The sequence below is a fragment of the Seriola dumerili genome, unplaced genomic scaffold (genome assembly GCF_002260705.1).
Source record: "Seriola dumerili isolate Sdu_G_001 unplaced genomic scaffold, Sdu_1.0 BDQW01000116.1, whole genome shotgun sequence".
Lineage (NCBI taxonomy): Eukaryota > Metazoa > Chordata > Actinopteri > Carangiformes > Carangidae > Seriola > Seriola dumerili.
Genome location: NW_019174371.1, coordinates 1966329 through 1987131, shown reverse-complemented (window position 1 = coordinate 1987131; position 20803 = coordinate 1966329). Strand labels below are relative to the sequence as shown.

Here is a 20803-nt window from a genome sequence, read left to right as displayed (position 1 = left end):
ATAGTCAGGACCAAGCTATATAGATTAGCCAGGTTTGTCTCCACCATGTTCTTTTCTTTTTTTTTTGCTTCCCTGCGTTTTATTTGTTGCGTAATGTGCTGGGGTCTGTCTATTGACTGACTGCACATATGCATGACATACAGGGCAGTGGTGGAATGTAACTGGGTGTATTCACTTGTATATATTGTAGTGTAATTTTGAAGTTGTTGTACTTGAGTCTTTCCATTGCATTGTACTTAATACACCACTCCACTAAAAAATAAATAGGGAAATAATGTACTTGTTACTCCACTGCATTAATTTAGCACAGCTATATATAGTGGTTACTTTTCATGTTAAGTTTTTACATATAAAACCTTACATGAGTTCATTAAAAATCATCCAAAATGTCAACTTTTCATGAGCTATGATGAACAGCCCTGCCTCCTACACCGTGTCAGTGCATGAATCAGATAATACAAAAGGATTGAATGATTTAATGGAAGGATTTTTTCAACTGAGGAAAATGTATTCCAGTTATTCAAGTTTATTCAGTCTTAATCCCCATATTTGGAGATACATTGGCTTCACTGGCAATGGGACTTGGTGCTTTGGGTTATATTTGTTGCTCATGCTCATATGTACAGTATAAACGTCTTGCTCTGTATGTGTTTTTTTTTTACATGTAACTTGTAATGGAGTATTTTCACATAGTGGCCTCGCTGCTTTTACATCTTCCACCACTAACCGGGAGACATGAAGTAGGCTATAACAATTGAACATATGATGTAGAGCACAGACAGCAGTGGTGGATATGACTAACTACTTCTGCTCAGGTACTGTGCAGAAGTGCAATTCTGATAGAATTGTGCTTTCCTTGAATATTTTCATTATTAATTTTCTTTAATTATACATTATTGTAAATTAAACTGACCAACAGTATATAGAATGGTTAAATTACATAAAAATGCTGTTTAAACCCTTATGACAGGGGCTACTGTGCAAACATTATGGGTATTTTTACTCCTGAAATATATTCTGCTGATAATATCTATTTACTTTTAAATAGGCAGCGTTTCTTCCACAGCAGACAGGTAGAAACCTTCAGCACTGTAAACCTCATAGAAATGACACTTGTTACTGACCTCTGCTGGTTGGGTCAGAAAGTGCATCACATGTAGATTTCTACAGTAGCAGACCTACAGCCGACAGTTTGACAAATGAGCATTTATTATCTTAAAAGGTATAAAATACAAATAGCTGTTTGACACAGTAGGAGAGGTATAAGTGGAAAAACAGCAGTCAAAGAAAATATGACATACAGTACTTAAATGGTTGATGTCAGGCACATTTAAAAAGTGTGAAGTGGTTGCTCTGTAACACATAAACCCAGTGCAGGATACAGCACTGGATTAAGCATTTCAATCAAGGCTCTGTATGAACACACTTTAAATTCACAAATAAATTCAATCATATGTTATAAATAAATGTAGCATACTACTATTAAATACACTGGCTTACACATATCGACAAAGGATTTTATCACAATGATATTAATAAGTTGGTACAATGAGAATAGAATTCAAGCTCACGTATGTAGAGCTACATCATTTATCAATTTGCCCCAAAGCAAAACCATCCATCATGCCTCACGTGCACTGCTAAAACCACCATGATGAACTGTCTCCATACTTTCAGCCCTTGCACGGGCACGCACACGTACACACACACACACGCACAGTCAGTTAACAGAGTTACATATGTTTTCGACCACTTTGTTGAATTCCTCTGGTTGATCAGCATACACGTGGTGAGACGCTTCATTTATCAGCTGCAGGGTGGAACAGATAAACAGAGATAATGAACACAGTCAGTGATTATGTGGACACAAATTTCTCTACTGAAGACAAAAATAATTATGAACTGAATTAAAAAGTACACTAATTCAAAGCTGAACTACACCATTTATAGATATTAATTGGATAACATCTCCCTCATGTCTGTATTCTGCATTTCCACTCACCAGCACTCTGGTGTGGGCTTGGTCCCTGATCTGGACCACTTTGTACCCAGATGAGTTGTCCACCCAGGACCACTTTCCATACAGCATGGTGAGGGGCATGGAGGGCGGCAGAAGGTGAACCCGCTGCAGCATGGGCCTCTTCGCCCAGCCCAGAGACTCTGACATGGCACGGAAACCCACCTCACCACTGGGAGGAGGAGGAGGAGGAGGGAAAGAGAGAAAATGGGTCAGCTTTTTGCAGGCATTATATTCTGTTGTTAAAAAAGGGATTATGTGATGTGTGTGACGGCGGACCTCGGGGTTTGGGCGTTACAGTGGTAGATGTACTGCGTCATGGTGTCGTCATCAAACAGATCTTCAAATTTCCTTTTGAAATCGGGGCGGAATCTGTTCACCAAGCCCGGGCCTGAATCAGTGTCAGACTGTGAGGTGAGTGGACAGAGTGTTATCTGGCACAGCACACTTTTAGATAAACAGTAACATGTCTTACCCCATGGGCCTGCTGCTCTAATGACAGCCAGTGGGTTGAAGAAGGAAACCACTGTTGCAATAACTTTCACCCAGCGTGGGGGGGACGGCCTCTTCACCACCTCTGTCCCCTGACCACGATTCTCTTCGGTCTGTGTCTGTGGTCGCTCAGGGAAACCCCAGGGGTCTACCAGGATAAGATGAGACACTCTGGAAGAAAAGAGTAGAAGGCCATTATGATATTATATTAACTGGCATTTATTTGTCATCATCCTACACATAACATAAAGGTGGCGTACATTGCTGTCTTTTTGTATATTTTTTTTGTCTAATTTTTGCTTTGTCTCTTTACTAGACAATACAGATGCACTTTTGAAGGGGGTCGTGAAAATTCAAGATCAATATCTGATATTTTTTCAACCATATCAGCAGATTCCTACTGGCATTTTTATACGTTTTAAAACAAAAGCAGCATTAACTGATTTCCTCTGGCCACTGGGGAGCAGTGGAAAAAGCTGTGAACAAACACTAGACAAATTATCAACTTATAAAAGGATTCAAACGTTAGCTCCTCATTTACTTTATATTCACATATTGTTTGTACTGCATGAGCAGCTCTGCAAACATAAATTCTGACAAGCATAAATAAGTCCTCCGACCCCGGATAAGTGGAAGAAAATGGATGGATGGTTGGTTGGATGGATGGATATAAAGTGGTTGTGACAAATGTGTCAGCAAACATTTGCCTATTTACTCATCCACACTGAGCAACATTAGTATTCATTAGGGGTCATTGTAAGTCACCTGGTGCCCACAGGTGAACACTTCTTTAAACTCCTTTTTACTGTAGTCTCAAGCCATAAAACCAAAGCAATAGTCTGTAGAGCTGAGGGGAGATGCTGTTATATCAGTTAGTGCAGCTTTAAGGTTTGTGTAGAGGAGTAGGCTAACATTTTTAAGAGTTTGATGAGAAGATTCATACCTGTGAAGCTACAGCTAGCTGTCTGTTAGCTTAGCTTAGCATAAAGACACAGGGTAACAGGGTAACCAGTTAGTTTGGCTCTGATCATAGGAAACAAAATTTGACCACCAGCACTTCTAAAGCTCAGTATTTGATGTTTAATATTTTGTTTATTTAATCCGTACAAAAACTCAAGGTTAAAAATGACAGGCTGTGGTTTAACAGGTGTGTTTGTGCTTAGCTAATCTGATGGCTGTTGGCAGTAGCTCCACATTTACCATACAACCATGAGAGCGGCATCTAACTCTTAGCAAGAAAGTGAACAAGGGCATTTCCCAAAATGCTAGCACTTTAAGCAACCAGCTCCAATAAAACAAGATCATAAAAATATTTTTAAAACTGTACAGTTGACCAACTAAAAAGTAGTTATCTTAAACTCAGATATATTTCCTGATAAAGCTGTTCTCATTTACATATTTTTCTGTATGAAAGTGACTTAAGCATGTCCCATTAAGACCATGTTAACCAGCAGTCACTTCCAAGCTGATCAACTGAATGAGGGACATAGGCCACGTCCACACTATCTCATTTCATTTACAACGCATCTCTTTATCAGTCACCACTACCAGTGGTGAAGGCAAAATGGATATTGAATTACAAGTGTTACTGACCTTGTTGTCTTTGCTATCAGCTGTTGTGCAGCTAAATTCTGCATTTTAATGCTACAACTGCCTTTGCTGTTCCTTGTTTGTAGTATTTTCTGCAAGAAACCAATTGTAGTAGTGCTTCCCGTTTACACTGGCACACACACATGCCTAGTGTACATGAATGGTGAGGTGTGAAAGTATGGATAGTGTTTGGTTCCAATACAGAGCTAAAATGGTCGTCTGGATGAAGATCGTTTTTATTTTAAATCCCCCCAGTTTTGAAAGAGTAACAGCCAATGGTGTAACTTCAGCACTCAGTCAGTCAGTCATGGACATTCGTGTTTCTAGGGCTGGCCTCGCTGTTGCGGTGCAGCCGAAAACACTAAATTGGTGTTGTAGCCATTCCTGATGTGTTGATGTTTTGCATATGGTTTTAGTTAGTATCTTATCAGCATTACTACCTGGAAGGGTGCTGGATGGCGTATGAGGTCGCCAGATACCCCCCGAGACTGTGCCCCAGCAGGATCATGTTCTCCAGGCCTACAGACTGTCTCCACTCTTCAATGGAGTTGACAAACTGCTCCTCTGCCTTGGCAGAATCTGAGGGGAAGGGAGGCCTGGAGCTCCTGCCAAATCCCAGGAGGTCGAAGGCGTAGACAGGCCGTGATCGGCAAAGCGCGTCCAGGTTCCTGATCCACAGCCCTACCCCTCCTCCAAACCCATGGACCATCACCAGGGGAGTCTTAGCGGCTAGCAGAAAAGTAGGGCAACAGAGGAATTTTGTTACAGGTTTTATAGTGCATAGAGCACTGAGTTACAGCTGCTGCCTCCTGATAAACAAAGACTGAGAGAAGGGTAGTCACCTACCTGCAGGTTTGTGAAACACCTTGTTGGTGAGGGTCAAAGTCCATATTCGATCCTGGTTTGGTAAGGTCACAAACCTGGCCCATAGATCATTCTGAATACCTGTCGTGATGAGGCAAAGAAAAGTAATGATTAGTATATCCTCAATGAAATTCTGTGCTGTAGCCAGTGACACATAAGTCAGTAAATAACTGTCATATTTTACTTACAGCCACTCAAAGTGGAAAAAACAGACATTTTATAAAAGGTTAGCAGCTTTAATATATAATTTAAGTGCCTACTTACATTCATATTAATTCCAAGTGGTTATATAATTAGCCAGTACAAGTGAAAACAATCTTACAGGCGAGAATCTTGGACTCTGTCGTCTTCAAAAGGGACATGGAGGTTGGACGCCAGGAAGGCCACCAGCTCCAGACTGAATGTGGCCTAACAGGAGAGGAACCAACACAAAGTCATGTAAAGACTGACCAGATAGAGGAAATGTTCAGTGCTTGCTGAATGCACAGCACTAATGCACCTGGAGAGAGTCCAAGGTTAAAGCCAGTGCTGTCAGTATTATCGTTTAGTGCTTGTGCTCTGTGCAAATAACACACACCCAGGAGTGTCACGTTTCACGACCATCATGCTGTCAATCAAAGTCAGTGCCAGAGGTGGACAAAATATATAACTTCATTACTTAAGTCAAAGTATAGATACTCCTGGTCAAATATTACTCCAGTACAAGTGAAAGTTGTTCAGTCAGATTTTTAATTTCCAAAACTCCAAACATGCACTTTAGATCAGACCATGGTGCTCTGGTGAACAATCTTCTGGTTCATCTTTATCTAACGTAGCCATCGTTAGGCCACTGCCAAGTTCAAACTGAGCTGTTCAAACATGCTGCAAGCACAACATTTTCAAAATAAAAGGAAATTAATTGCATTGACTAAAAGCTCTACTTCAAAGCAACAAGAACTTCACAGAAATGTAGTGGAGTCAAAGGGACAATATTGATCTTTTAAGTGTATACACCCAAGTACAGTACTCAAGTAAATGTACTTTGTTACTGTCCACCCTTGGTTAGTGCCATGACCCACCGCAGTGATGTAGTGATTAATATGTATCCTGGTTACCTATGACCTCTTATTCATAATCTTTATTTTTTTCTTTCAGGCAGTTTAATTCAACACATTTACAACAAAAGGGTCTTACTCACGTTTTAGTTGCTATTCTGAAATACAAAAAGGTGGGTAAACTGAGTTGAGATGGGTTTATAATTCCTCCCCACCCACCACCGTCCCACCCCTTCCGCTCCGAATGGAGGTGGAAACTGGCCAGTGTCACATTTCTGCCTCCACCATCCATACAGCAGGTACACCTCCACACCTTACACCTGTTCTCCAATCAACCGGCAGTTCAGATTTGCTGAGTCATTTGGATAAGTGGCTCTCCCACTGCTGTTCTCCCTTTTCAATCAGTGACAATTAAAAAGGACAGATCCACACAATCTAATTTAACCACTATAACACACGGTACCCCACTCCTGTTGGATGTGGTTTCTATATGCCTATTAATGGTACACTACTGATTCAGGTAGTTCCAGCAGTAATTCAGCAGTAGACTAGTTTACGTTCAAGTCACAGTTTACAGAGATATCGGCATTTGTGATATAAAGGTAGGAGGCTACATAAAATTGGTTTTATTCTTATAAGTGTAAAGTCACATTGTCACACTAAATAAGTCTGAGAACATCTAACATTATATTTATACATAGCTTCAGGGTGCACTGACACATCACTACAGTAAAATACTGTCTTACACACAGTGTCTTAAAAAGAGAAAGCGACACAATAAACATTTTTGTAAGTTTAGCTAGCAGGTCATGTAAAACAGTGCGCAGAAGGAGGTTTGTACTCGGCTTTTCGGCTGTGAGTTACTCACTCCGTCTCACAGTCGCTCTGTATCGGGGCTGCGGTTGTAGCAGGATCCATTGGTTGACATATTCCGGTGGCTATATTCAGTTAAATCAAGGTTTGCGATGCATTCCTGTGTACCTTCTTTGAAATTACGCGAAGTTACTGCACGTTGTTGTTATTCTACTGTTTTGTAACTCGCAAAGTCCTAAATCAGCTGATCACACACAAAGATCGTCTATTGTGAAGACGCATTGACGGCAAGCAAACGCCTCACTCGTCACTCATCATCCATCTAATACAAAGTTTGAGTAGGCGATCACGGTCATTGAGAAAACCTGCTTTTTTGCGTGTATTTAAAAGCGCTAGCACTTTCCAGTCCCTGTTTGTTGGTGACAAACAGCAAATGAACGTACATTATGTGTATTATTTTGGTGTATTGCTGCTGTGTGTGTTTTGTGGGTTAATAATTGGTGAAATTCAACACTGAAGGAAAAAATTCACCTTCGTGAGATTCTGTGATTAATAGATCAGGCATTTTCGGGTCCCTCTAAAATTTGTGATAATCAATAAGGCGGTTAACGCAGCTGCATCTCGAAATACTGACAGAGTGAGACATCATTTTACTTTTAGCATATCTCTGTTTAAAGGACTCTGTGTGGGCGGCACCAATTATCCTTTATTCAACAACCGTCTTTTTGCTCCTCGATCCGAGTGACTCGGAATATATTTTTTGTAACACCAAGGCCGCTTCCGGTTGATGAGGACACGTCACTCATTCGACTGAGGAAGAGGACCGGTGCAAACCTCGCTTATTGACACATTTTGTGTAAATTACAAGGCAGAAATCATGTCGAACTCAGTCATATCGGTTATCTCTCGGTTTCTAGAGGAGTACACGTCTTCGACGCCCAACAAGCTGAAAGTGGTGGACGCTTATTTGCTGTACATCTTGTTGACGGGAGCTCTACAGTTCCTCTACTGCCTGCTGGTTGGCACCTTCCCCTTCAACAGCTTTTTGTCGGGCTTCATCTCATGTGTGGGCTCGTTCATCCTCGCAGGTAAATATAACTCCAGTTAAATGTTGTTATGTTTTGTCGGTGCAAAATACAACGCGGAAGTTCGAGGGTTTCAGCCGCTGGTCGAGTGGCCTTTTTAGTAATCGTGTGTGCAGACACAGGTTAGCTAGCCAGGCTAATAGCATACTGTGCAGCCAGCTTTTTTTTTTTTTTAATTTATTTTGTTTTTTATCAGACTAAATATTAGAAACAACCTGATTATTTTATAATATGTATACACAGTTTATAATATGTAACGCAATGCACTTCAATAGCACCACAAACTACAGCCCCGAAAATGACCGTAAAGCACAAACGTGTCATTGAACTCTGCACATTAAAGCCTTCATGGCGGCTATAATGCCATCAGTTTTAACTGGGTATAAGCATCAAAATGCATTAGTTTTAACTGGATGTATCTAATAATCCGACTGTATTTTAATAATTTGTTGTATTCTCATAGTGGAGCTGGAGCATGGTGAAAACCCTGTTACTCGGGTTATGTTGACATGACTAAATGACTTGTGAATAAGTCTATAAAACAGTAACCTGGGTGAGATGTTGCAGTTGGGTTGATATGATAATAATGATGTTTATCGCATTTAATCTGTTTCTAAATGTTTTTTTTCAATTAATCTGCCAATTATCTCATCTTTACTGCATGGTGATATAAGTTTTGTCAAACTTAAAATTCAAGTAATACTTAACTATTTCATCATTGGAAGCTTTTAAAATTTGATGAAACTAATGTGAACACAACTAAGCTGTTACTTCACTGAGGGAGAGGATTTTTTAACTACAGTATAGCTCAAGGGAAAATGATCATCATTATTATTATGATGAATTTATGAATTGAAAATATTTGTGGTTATATTTGCTATAAACTGACAATTGAAAACTAACAATTTAAATGATTATGAAAGTGATCTTAAGTTGTAGTCCTAATACATCTGTGTTATTTAGGGGTGTACAGGTGTACAAAACTAACACTAAATCCTCATGTCTTTTTCCTCCCAGTGTGTCTTCGTATCCAGATCAATCCACAGAACAAAGGAGAGTTCCTGTCTATCTCTCCAGAGAGAGCCTTCGCTGACTTCCTATTCGCTCACACTGTCCTCCATCTGGTTGTGATGAACTTCATTGGTTGAAACGGATGTGGACCCAACTTACAGTGCCCCCCTCTCAGAAGGTGTATATTTTACATACATGTTTGTCATTAAAGTCTGATTCTTAAAATGTCAATGTTATTCAGCTCCATTGCTACAGTGTAGATATATTTATGCGCAACTACCATCAGTGTCTTTTTTTGAATATGAGAAAGTCTACAAGAATGTAACCCAAACCTGCGATATCCATCTGTCGCTATAGCACACAGTCACTCAGTGGACAATAAATGGGATATTAAAACAGATATACACTTTACTATATTGCTTTATGTTCATAAAACACGACACATACCCTTGTCCTTTGGGTGCTCTCAGTCACATTAACCATCCATGCCAGGTCCTTACTTATTTCTCAGTGGAGCAGCTCCGTATAGTACATGTGATAAGGCAGACTTCAGTCTCACTTCTCAGGGGAGATCCACATGATACCACATATTGCTTTCCCTTTGCTAGAAAACTGTTATTAAATTTTTAGACCAGCGGACAGGGGGAAAGGCCATACTGTTTTCTTGTTTCTCAGTTGCTTCTTAATAACAACTTCCATAACCTCAATGTCACTAATCCTACCACTTCTTTTTTCTTTTTTTTCCCTAAAGCTCACGAGAAGAGAAATTATCAAACCTCCCCTTCAAGACATGATGCTGCATCTGCTTTTGTGCGATCCCACCTTCAACACTGAATTGGTTGCAACTTGTCACATGTGATGCAGTACAATTTTCTTACTGATAAAATGGTTAATTTCTGTCATTTTTTTTAAATGTAAAGATTTGTTAAGCATTCCCTTTTTGCACTGACACAAGGAAATAAAAAACAACTGAAATGGTCATCTTGTGAATAACGTAGCAGTTCTTATAATGAAGTCTTGTCCATCCAATTTGTTTTTAACCATAAAAGTCAAAATAAATTGCGTTCAGTAATAATAAACTGTTTCAGATAGAGAAAAATAAACATGGTTGTGATTAGACTATTGCATATACTGTGCCTGTCCAAAAACAGTCAAAGGATCTGAATCTCTTAAGCATTAAACTTAACAGATGCTGTTCTAAACAAGCATCGTTTGAAATAAAAAGATAAATTATATCATCTAATATTCTCACATTGGAACATCACAATCTCCCTCTGTTTTCTTTAGTTTTCTTTAAATGAAATTTTAAATCCATCAGATGAGGGAATATTGCTGTACGGGTACGTTATCTCTCTCTAGCCTTCCTTTATTACACTGACCTGTGTTTTCATATTGCAGCTTCATACATACAGCAGGACTTTTTACATCAGTGTTGGTGGAGTTGTGTGTCTGCATTTAGATCTGCTTATTGCAAAGAGAACTGACTGTTTGAAGAGCGACAAAGGAAAAAAAAACAAAATCCATTTGGTTATGAGAAATGGTAGGAGAAGGGCTCCTTACACAGTAATGGAAACTTAAGTTCATTTTCAGAAGAAGTGCATTTAAATTTTATGCTAATCTATCTTTCAGCTCTATTATATTTTGCAGGCAAGGAGTACATTTTACCATATTATATTTATCTGGCAGATTTAGTGACTAATCACTTTGCAGGTTAAAATTTTACACACAAAAATATATTAGAAACAAATAAAACATGATGCATTAAAACCAACAGAATATTAAGTGATCAAAGCTCCACCTTCACTAGCCACAACAGTTATGTGCTGATTACATGTTAATGTATCAATAATAATGATCCAATAATATAATCTCTGAAAGGGTTGATTCTGAATAACTTTGTTTGTTTTTTATACATTAGTAGAAGCACAGTGTAAAAATGCCTTGTTAGTATTAGTATTATCAGAAAACTACACCTACTTTTGCTTAAATAAAGGATCTGACTATTTCCTCCACCACCGTCAAAACAATGTAGAACTAGTTCTGAACCCGCTGACTGCATCATTTCTTAAGCTGAAGGCTACAGTGCTGTGTTTCCTTGAACCAATGAGAGCAAGTGTGCGGGGTGAACTCCTTCCACTTGGGCAGCAGACCCAGTGAACATTACCCCCCAGAGTATGCAGGGTCCGCTTTTCTGATGGAGTCAAACACTTTCCAGCTCAATGGCTTTAAACTGGGGCATTACCAATGCTCACTTACATTTGTCACAGAATGTACTGATTTTAGCTATTAGGTCTGACAGATCTTACCGGATTGAGCTTGATATGAAACTGCCTTGCATACAGCCATGAAAAATAGGCTGAAGTTTACAGGTTTCTCCTGTAAAGGTTAGATCTAAATCTCCTCCTGTGCTGATTTAATAGCAGACAAAGGGGTTGCCAATCTGCCTAGCTCTATAGATGACATTAGCACCATTACTTTTGAAAAGGGGTTAGCAGGAAGCAGTAGGAGTGGTGATTCTGGGGAATGGAGAGTCGAGAAGTTGAACACATGAACTAAAATAATCTAAACGAAGAGTTGTTGATGCCAAGCTTTTCAAGGAGGGTGTTGGGCCCTCTATGAAAAGCTCTATAACATTTTGATTCTTTATTATGCCACTCATTCAATGTCTTGTCCTGGATATATGTAGATAAAGGTAACTGGAAGCTACTTTCTGTCATTGAGGGAAGCAGGATTCAACTGTAAACTCAATTACTAATAAAATTCTTTCATTCAAAAAAACATTAAGTAAAGATGCAAATATTATCAGCAACATTTACTTGAAATTTAAAAGTAGGAAAAATGTTCCAGTTATATTGTTACATGTTAAAATATTGTATAATTATTACAGATGCATTTAGATGTAAACCACATTTTAATGCTGTGCTTGGTCAAGGTACATTCAAGCTATTTCATATACTGTTGCATGGTCAATAGTACAATATTAGAATAGTACAAGTACAATATTTCCTTCTGATATGCAGCAATAAAAAAAGTTGTATTTCTATAGCACCTTTAATAGCACAAAATACTTTACAACAAAGAAATGACATGCACCAAGCGCTTCACATAAACAGACATAAAATGAACATAAAAACATATTAAAAACATGCATGTCAAATGAGATATAATAATGATAAAATAATGACAGAAATAAAAAAAGATGAATATATAAATAATTTAAAAAAAGTTGAAAGTGGATTGCATAGAATGCATAAAATCAAGTAAACTTTTTCTTCAAAAGTCCCATGAAATTAAAATGCTGGAGTAAATTGGATTGTGATTTGTCTTTTTGCTCTCACACTCGAAGGAAAACAATGTCATTAACTAACATCAAGTTTGACTAATGGCCTATTGAGCAAAGTGCTGGTATTACTGTCAAACCACTGAGCAATGAATATTACAATCCCAAATATAAAAACAAACATTAGGAGGCATCATGGCACCATTTTGCTTAAATCATATGTATGCAAGGTTGCAGTATGAAGACGTTTCAGAGACAGAGCTTTGACGAAAAAGTGCGGGGGAAGATGGCAGAGAAACTGATAGAGGATCTTTTCTCCTTGATATTTTAATCAGGTTTACTCTGTTAGACAGAGCAAGAGTTGTGACTATCTAGTTATAATCTTGCTTAGTTTGATGCCACAACTTCATAAAAAGTAACGTCTGTTTCATGTCTCTTATAACAGAGACAAACAGAAATGTAAACCAGTCTCTCACACAGCTAAAAGGAATATTAGAATATCCAGATATGTCATGGAACTTGACTGCCAAGGAATTATTAGTTTTGTGAAAGTTATGTTTCGTTTCTGAGATGTGCCAGGGGAACAAGCTGAGTTTCGATTCTGAGGCCTGCCTACATTTTTCCAGGAAATGGATGACCATATAAGGCCTAAAAAGGCAAAGACAAAAACAAGGGACTTTTGGAACATCCTTGACACCCTTCACAGAGCAAAATGAGAGGCTTGGAATAATTGTTTGTTAATTCAGTGGCTGAGGGGCGTGTGTGTAGAAGCTTAATCCAACAAATGAAGACTGGACCAAATCCAATGTGTTCAGGCATCAAAATCAAATAATTTCATTGTAGCCTGCCAACCGAATTATCTGCATCCATGGGGGGTGAGGGCACTCAGCGTTTGGTTGCTCAGAAGAATAAGCTATGAAAAAGAGCACTAAAATAATAAAAAACAGGAGATGTATGAGTAAGAATGATGTGTTTTACCTTAAAGGAATAGTTTTTGGAACATTTTTGGGAAATACACTTATTTGCTTTCTTGCAGAGAGTTAGATGAGAAGATTGATACCACTCTCACATCTGTACGCCAAATACAGAGCTACAGCCAGAGGGCAATTAGCTTAGCATAGCATAGCATGCAGGCACCCTATATCTTGTTTGTTTAATGTATAGATAAACCTAGGGCATAAAAATGGGGTGACATGTGCCCCATAAACATGTGAGTTAGTGAGCTTTAATGATGCCAGTGGGTTAACTTTGGATGAAGCCAAGCTAGCTGTTCTCCCTTGACTCCAGTCTTTATGCTAACATAAGCTAACCACCTGCTAGCTGCTAATTTTGGAGGTTTACTCCACACAGGGAGTGTCTGAGAATGTGAATAAATCCCCCTGGGATATTGGCGATTCACGTTAGCAAATGGCTTACAAAAATTCTTTTAATAATATTTTATTTTTATAGAACTTCTCACATATTTTGCATTTGGTAATGGTGAATTCAGTGAAGGTGTTCCCAACCTTGTAAAGTTAACCATTAGCTAATAAAAAAAATACTGGAAATGCACTTTTTAGGTCATATGTGTTCTCAAAGTGGAGCCGGTTGAGAGGTTTTCCCTGGGTTCTCAGCAAAAAGAGGAATAATTTATTTTCATTATAATTTCATCCATAAGTAACACAATGACATAATGTATGACTATTTTGGTCATGGGTTTCAAACACTTCCTTAAATAAAACATCTAAAATCACAAATCTTACCAGACGGGGGTCCGTGGTCTAATTTGTGTCAGTTTAGGGTTCCTTTCTCCAAAAGTATCTCCCACTATTAAAATCTAACTGGTGCCTACATGGTTAACATCTGGAACATCTGGATCCAACTCACAGTCACATGACCAATGGGAAGTGGGCCTTGCGGAACCTGGAGTCTGTGTTTACACAAGGGAGAGGACTTACTTGGTAAACCTCAAACTGACACTGAAACATGCCGCAGCTCGTCATACTCACTCTCAGCCTGTTACCATGGATCCCAGGTAATTACTATGACTACTAAGGTCATATTCTTACAAAGAGGTCTTTGCAGCTGCTTTCTTTCTGCAGCTAATTCTTTGGATGATTAATGTCTATTCTCAAACCCCCTCACTTCATTACTGTGCTTTTGGCCAATACTGGTGCTACAATGTAAGATGATTCTCATGCTCTTTACTATTTTATGAGTTTTCTGTATTTATCATTTGTTGAAGACAGACTAGAAGGGCTGTTAAAGTTGCCATTTTCTGCGGGAACCAGAGAAAGCTTTTGTGTTTGTTTTGTTTTTTTTGTTTTTTTTCTTCCGTACTGTGTGCCCCTTGGCAAGAATATGTTTGATGTTTATTTTGTCAAGTCTTCAAAAGCCTGTTATATTTGTCCCCCCAAATCTGTATTATAGAGGGATAATCCAATTTTGGAATAAGAAGTATGGAGAGGGAACTTAAAGTAGGAAAAGTGTTTTGTACAGAGGAAACTGGAACCATAAATATGATACTAAGTGTTGCTCAAGGCCACTTCCCCCATTACTCAATCACAGATAAGAAATGTCCACTGTGAGAAACCGTTCTGCTTTGACTGCAGCATGACTGAAAGTTTAAGTTCAAGCATTCAACCATCTCTGCTTTCCATCAGCCTTCCTCTGTGGGGTAACTACCATGGAAGAGTTTTCAGTCCTGGAGGGTCGATCCCTCACAGTCCCGTGTCATTATGAGCCACAGTATGCCAGCTATGTGAAATACTGGTGTCGTGGGAGGATGAGGGAGTTCTGCACCAGCTTAGCCCGAACAGATGACCCCCGTTCAGTCGATCCAGCTGTGGACAAAGTGAGCATTTTAGATGACCCGGTCCACCAGGTGTTCACCGTGACCATGAATGACCTGAAGGTGGATGACTCTGGGTGGTACATGTGTGGCATGGAGATAGGTGGTGTGTGGAGTGCTGATGTTGTCGAATACACTAACATCAAGGTCAATCATGGTGAGTAATGGATTGATTTGAACTCATGAAGCATTATTTATCCTTGAGGAAAAAAGATAAAAATTTTCATGCATTTAAAACGCTCAGGTTAGAAATGCAAGCTCTTATTCTAAGTTGATTTCTTTCCTGCAGGTATGTTAGTGGTGAACAACCGACTGAGTGGGGAAGAAGGGAGCAGTGTCACAGCTGAATGTGAATACAGTGTGAGATTCAGGTATTTGATTCTCCCATTCACCGTGTTACAATTCTGTCAGTTTTCTGGGTATTTTACCAATCAGACCAGGCAGAACCCTCACTTTTAAAACAATGCTCTTAAAGCATAAATAAACTCCAGAAATAATGGTTATTTGTTTGAAATCTTCAATCCAAGTCAAACGCTGACGGACAGTCAGCCTTGACTGACTCCCCCTGTGATTGCTTGCCAACAGAGAGAGTGAGAAGAAGTGGTGTCGGAGTGGAGACTGGAGCTCCTGTCTGGCGACAGGTTCTGACGGGAGCTACGAAGACACTTCAGTGGCCATCAGTGATGACAGAACTGGGGCTTTCACTGTAACCTTAAAGAAGCTGCAGATGAGAGATGCTGGCTGGTACTGGTGTTCTGCAGGACAGCAGCAGATATCTGTGCAGGTGCTGGTCACACCGCGACCCACGACTAGTAGGTCTAAAAATTTAAAGTGTTTCATATTAAAATCTAACCCTAACCCCTTTTGTATGCTACTTTGTTGAAGCTGCACTAGACAAGATTTTTATCTACAGCAGTATTGATTCAATTTTTTTTAGCATGTGGCAGCAGAGGAACAAGCAAACACAACCTTGGCATACTGTCACCTTACAAAGTTGAAATGCCACATGATTATCATTCTACTGAAATTGCATTTCTGACCTCCTGGTGAATACAAATCCAATATTAACTCTACTTTTAGCTTTTTTTTAAATTATTATTATTTCCACCAACCCCTGAGAAAAATACTGTATCCAACTCATTAGCTGCTAAATGTGCCACCAGTTAGCTAACTTTGTCTATCTGCTGCTGTTTGGTGGTGGCAGATATTTTACAGTATGTTTTATCAGAGCATTTTTGCTAGAAAAAAAATAAAAAATCTGACTGCCATGGCTGAAAACAAGGTTCATGAGACCAGTGAGAGAAACAAAGTGGTAATGCTGCAGGCATGACAACCAAAACAATGAGTTTAATGAGCTCTATTGAGCACTAAAATGCTCAATACAGCTGGGGGAAGCTGCAGTGTTGGTTGATAACTCTGTCTGAGTTTGTCACTGTGAGCAACCACTTTCACGTTGCGTGTCATTTGAGTCTTTGTTACTGTAAAAATGTTTATTAGTGCTGCTTTAAAAATAGTTTTAAAAAAAAAAAAGAAAAAAAAAAGAGAACTAATCCTACGAGTCTCACGGAGCCAATCCAAATCTCACAAGCTCAGATTTCACTGTGAGATTTCAATCTGGGAAGAATCTATAGAAAATCTGTTAAGCCTTGTGGGTGGAAACCAGGCAAATCAGAGCAGTAGATGGTGATCTGAGTTGCCACTTGAAACTCTGAAATGTCACTGACAACTATTTGAACCAGGCCTTGTAGATATTAAAGGAGCCACAGTTCCCTGAGTGCGTGTGTCCCCCTCCCCCCCGATCAGTTTGCAGCTGCTAAACTGAGAAATAGCCAAGTGCAGCATTACAGATCAATATGTGTTTGTGACATATGGCAGACACTCTTAGGTCTCCAGCAGTACAAGGTATTGATTATAAAGTCACTTATCAAGAATATTGATGATAGAACTCTGTGGATACTGCTACACTCTTATTCTTATAATAACACATAATTTTTCAGCTCTTTGTGTAATATTTTTATCCTCAGCAGCAGTGTCTGTGACATCTCTACTGACCCCAAGTCAGTCTGTTGCACACCTGCCTCCACCCAAACCCATCTCTAAGGAGTCCTGGAGCAGTCACAGGTAAGAGTGAAGCATTTCTTTATGATTGTCCTTTCCCACATTACATTTATTTACTTTTTCCACACATAAAATCCACATAAAATTTCTACGTCCTTTACAACGCCTTTGATGTTTGATGTGTTGCTGTTCACACTGTTACCCATTATGGATGCTTATCTATACCGTTGTGATGGAGTTCACCCAAGTTCAGCTCAGCCGAGCACAGATAATGATCATACCATTCTTGCCAAGGAAAATCTATCAGTCATCATCTTGGCTGTCATGTGACTGTGTAAGAACAGATGCAGCATAAGTCTGAGCTGCTTTTTCCTGGACTATCTGTTCAGACCGTTGCATGTTTGTGTTTTAGTCACATCCTGGAGTCTTTGCTGGTGTGCTCTTCTCTAATGCTCCTTGTGGGTCTGGCCATATTGGCAAGAAAGATGTGGAAACTACACAGTAAGGCACCCTCTCGTTTGTTTGCATTTTTTAATATTAAATCAGAGCAGAATCATGCCACTAACCGCCTCAGTGGGTCTATGAAATATTGTAAATGCATTGAATATACCTGAGTAAGATCTTCGCATTATATATATGTGGCTTAAAGATCCTCTCTTTGCATTTGTAGAGCAGGATCCTGTGCTGAGACAAGTTAAGGAGATGAAGGCAAGGCTCAGTGTAAGCCCCCATTTAAATATCTGTCCTTATTTTATTACACACTTTAAAAACACCATTAACAAGCTTATGCTTAAGTGTTATAGTACTCATTTTTCTTTTTGTCTCCCACAGGGGTATTCAGGAGATGTAGGTGACCTGCCGGATGCTACTGTTGTTTTCCTCAACAGGGATTCCCAGGACGTACATACTAAATGTAATGAATTTGTCAGTATTCAGTAGTCAGTGCAGCATTCACTGTTATTCCCTGTAACTGAATGTAATTTTTGTTAGCTCAATCTAATTCTACTGTCTTTTGTATATTGCATATGACACCACATTTAAAGACATTTATGGTGTTTTCTGCTTGCTATTCTCCATATGCTTTCCTTATTGTAAGACACATAATCATGTGGTCCGTTATTTAATTTGGTCAAAAACAGGGCCATAACTACCACTAAGGACACTGATACATTCTCCACCTATTTAGCTGTACATGTACATTATATTGTTATCTGATCCCAGTATTTTTAGATACTTAAAGTTGATTTCTTTTGTCCAAAAATATAAAAACATACAGGATTATAATTATTTCCCCACTTCAGTTTTATGATGTGGTGAAATTAAATAGTAACACTTCACTTTACGTGTCTGTAATTTCCTGATGAGAGTATCAGTATTATTAAATTTCATTGAAAGAACTTAATAATGTGTTATTAAGTAAAGAGGAAACAAAGTTAAACTTCTGTCGGCAGCAGAAACAAGCAAACACAACTATGACATAATTATCACCTTTTCAATTTATATGTTGAACTTGTTAGCCTATCACACATCCAACAGATGCGGAACAACATTAATATATTTATATCTATAATATATATAAAATATATCTACTTTGGTGTTTTGGTCTCCACCAACTCCTGAGGGAAATATCCAGCTCTTTAGCTAGCTTAAATGCTTGATTGTTTGCTAGCTAGTTGAAAACTTTGATATAGAGCTTGGGGGAGCATAAAGGGCCAGGATAGAGTTTGATAAGTAATTGTTTTCCAGAGGAACTTGCTCAGAACAATTGTTCAATTTTAATTAAATATCCTGAAAATATAATTCAAGGTCTTCCCAATACTTTCTTTTTTGTCTCTCTGGGATGCTGTCTCATTCTCGCTCTGTCAGGAGTCCAGATATGTAATGAAATCTGTTTTAATTATATCAGCACTTAACACCAATCATGCTGATCAAAAAACAATGTAACCTTCAAGTCTAATGACTGCAGTAGTCATGCACGCTGACTCTTACTGGTTTATTGGGCTCTGTAAAAGATGGACTGAGACAAGATGGTGTTGGAATTGTTGCCAGCTCCAAATGGCCATTTGTTGGAAAGAATCTGTCCCAAAGAAATAAGTCCAATGTGAATTAATAATATTAAGACGGTAAAGATCCCAAGGGACTGACACAGGCACATTTTCAGTTTTTGTTGCTACAGAGTTTATCGCAATAATGAAATGGCTAATTAACATTTCTGCTTGCATACAGTCTGTTTGACAGAGAATTTGTGGTAGCAAATGCTGATGATATGAACATAGTTATGAGATCTTATAAGATTATCTTTTAAGACAGAAATAAGCAAATCAAAACAGGATATATTAGAAGGAGAAAGAAAAAAAACAGCTCTACATTTCATGCTTGTGCTGACTGTTCTCATACTGAACCGCAAACGATGTGTTAGAATTATAAATTCAACAGGCTAATGAGGCGACCACAGCAGCTGTGTAACCAGCTAGAGCTGGGAACAGCGAGTCATAACTGGATCTCACCTTCATATGTGCAAAGTCCATGTTTTTGAATTGTGATACAGAAAATCACAATTTGTAAAAAGTTAAATTTCAAAGGTTCAGTGTTTGTGGGATCCTGTAGGCTCAGATTCCTCCATGTTCACCCCTAGCACTGAGTTGCATGGTGTAATTCTGGTCTCTGGTTAGCATATTTAAAGCTTTTACTGTAGTATTCCTCTCTATAATGTCCAATTTACATGAAATTTAAGAAAAAAAATTATCTTACTGTGCAGTAGGTTAATCTCTCCACAGAGATTAACCTACTGAAGAGCTAACAACAAGAGCATACAACTGCAATTCTGTAAGCAATGCCAACCGCTCAGGGACAAAAGGTTCTGGCTTTTCACTTATACCTTTTTATATATTTAAAAATCATTAAAAAATCATTGGTTTTAGTGTTTTGGTGTTGGGTTTGAATCACAAAAACCTGTTCTATTTTTACTATTCTGCATTGAGTTGCTTTTCCGTCAATGGAGTCGACTGAGTCATCTGTATAAATGTATTTATATCTCCATTCTGGGCAAACCTCCATCATTTCATCATATCATTTTGCAATCAGTGTCTCAGATCATAAGATGAATTTCTGCTGTCTGTTCTTAACATATGGATGGAAATGGGAATGAAAGACTTCGTGTTTTCTGCTCTATGCAGCCACTGCAAAAGAAATTCAAGTTGAGAGATCTGATATCAGAATTCAAGACTATTTTAAATGCCATGGTAAATGACTCCTTGTATCTTTTCTTAGCTTACTTTGTCCTTATCTTAGCACTCTTATCTGTTTTGAAGATTGTTTAATCCGTGACCTGATTTTGTCTGCAACTTTTTATGCAGCAGTTTTGATCTCACTTGCAAAAGAGGCTTCCACCTTCAGCAGGACTTACCTAGTTTAATAAATGTGAAGTTAAATGTTAAATTAGAGCAGCGGGGTAGAAACAAATGTCATTCCATTATAATGAAACTTTTCTTTGTGTGTAGGCTAATAGTTTTAGTTTTCTTTACCAGCTTTATAATGGAGAGTGCTCAATAACGTCATGGTTTGGTGGTGCTATTATGTTACTGCAGTATCACCAAGGTTTTTGAATTGTTTTGTTTTATTTTCAAAGAATACTTTATGAATTCTATTCTGTTTTATTCTCTATAGCCAACTCTGGTCTGGTTTGAGTTTCACCATTGTCTGAATGTTACAGGGACTCAGTCATTAATC

The 20803-nt window shown here is 38.6% G+C and overlaps 3 protein-coding genes across 4 annotated transcripts; 2 read left to right on the top strand and 1 right to left on the bottom strand.

Moving 5' to 3' along the window:
* Positions 1-1191: 1191 nt before the first annotated feature.
* On the bottom strand, positions 1192-7064 carry abhd4 (abhydrolase domain containing 4). The gene is made up of 8 exons (XM_022748108.1): positions 6866-7064; positions 5286-5371; positions 4946-5044; positions 4540-4828; positions 2493-2680; positions 2297-2408; positions 2003-2189; positions 1192-1810 (listed from the first exon to the last, which is right to left on the bottom strand). Exons 1-8 carry the CDS (start codon positions 6913-6915, stop codon positions 1721-1723), a joined length of 1101 nt encoding a protein of 366 aa, XP_022603829.1. The 5' UTR covers positions 6916-7064; the 3' UTR covers positions 1192-1720.
* A 512-nt stretch (positions 7065-7576) lies between these two features.
* Positions 7577-9887, top strand: dad1 (defender against cell death 1). The gene is made up of 3 exons (XM_022748113.1): positions 7577-7898; positions 8913-9084; positions 9658-9887. Exons 1-2 carry the CDS (start codon positions 7688-7690, stop codon positions 9041-9043), a joined length of 342 nt encoding a protein of 113 aa, XP_022603834.1. The 5' UTR covers positions 7577-7687; the 3' UTR covers positions 9044-9084; positions 9658-9887.
* A 4188-nt stretch (positions 9888-14075) lies between these two features.
* LOC111223833 (polymeric immunoglobulin receptor-like) lies at positions 14076-19985 on the top strand. Of its 2 annotated transcripts, none has more exons than XM_022748117.1 (8): positions 14076-14200; positions 14829-15173; positions 15306-15387; positions 15602-15828; positions 17041-17137; positions 17487-17575; positions 17745-17794; positions 17906-19985. In XM_022748117.1, the coding sequence occupies exons 1-8, from the start codon at positions 14152-14154 to the stop codon at positions 18011-18013; spliced, it is 1047 nt and encodes a 348-aa protein (XP_022603838.1). In that variant the 5' UTR covers positions 14076-14151; the 3' UTR covers positions 18014-19985. The 2 variants fall into 2 exon arrangements, with proteins under 2 accessions (XP_022603838.1, XP_022603839.1); XM_022748118.1 differs by having other exon boundaries at positions 14077-14200; positions 17044-17137.
* Positions 19986-20803: the final 818 nt, after the last annotated feature.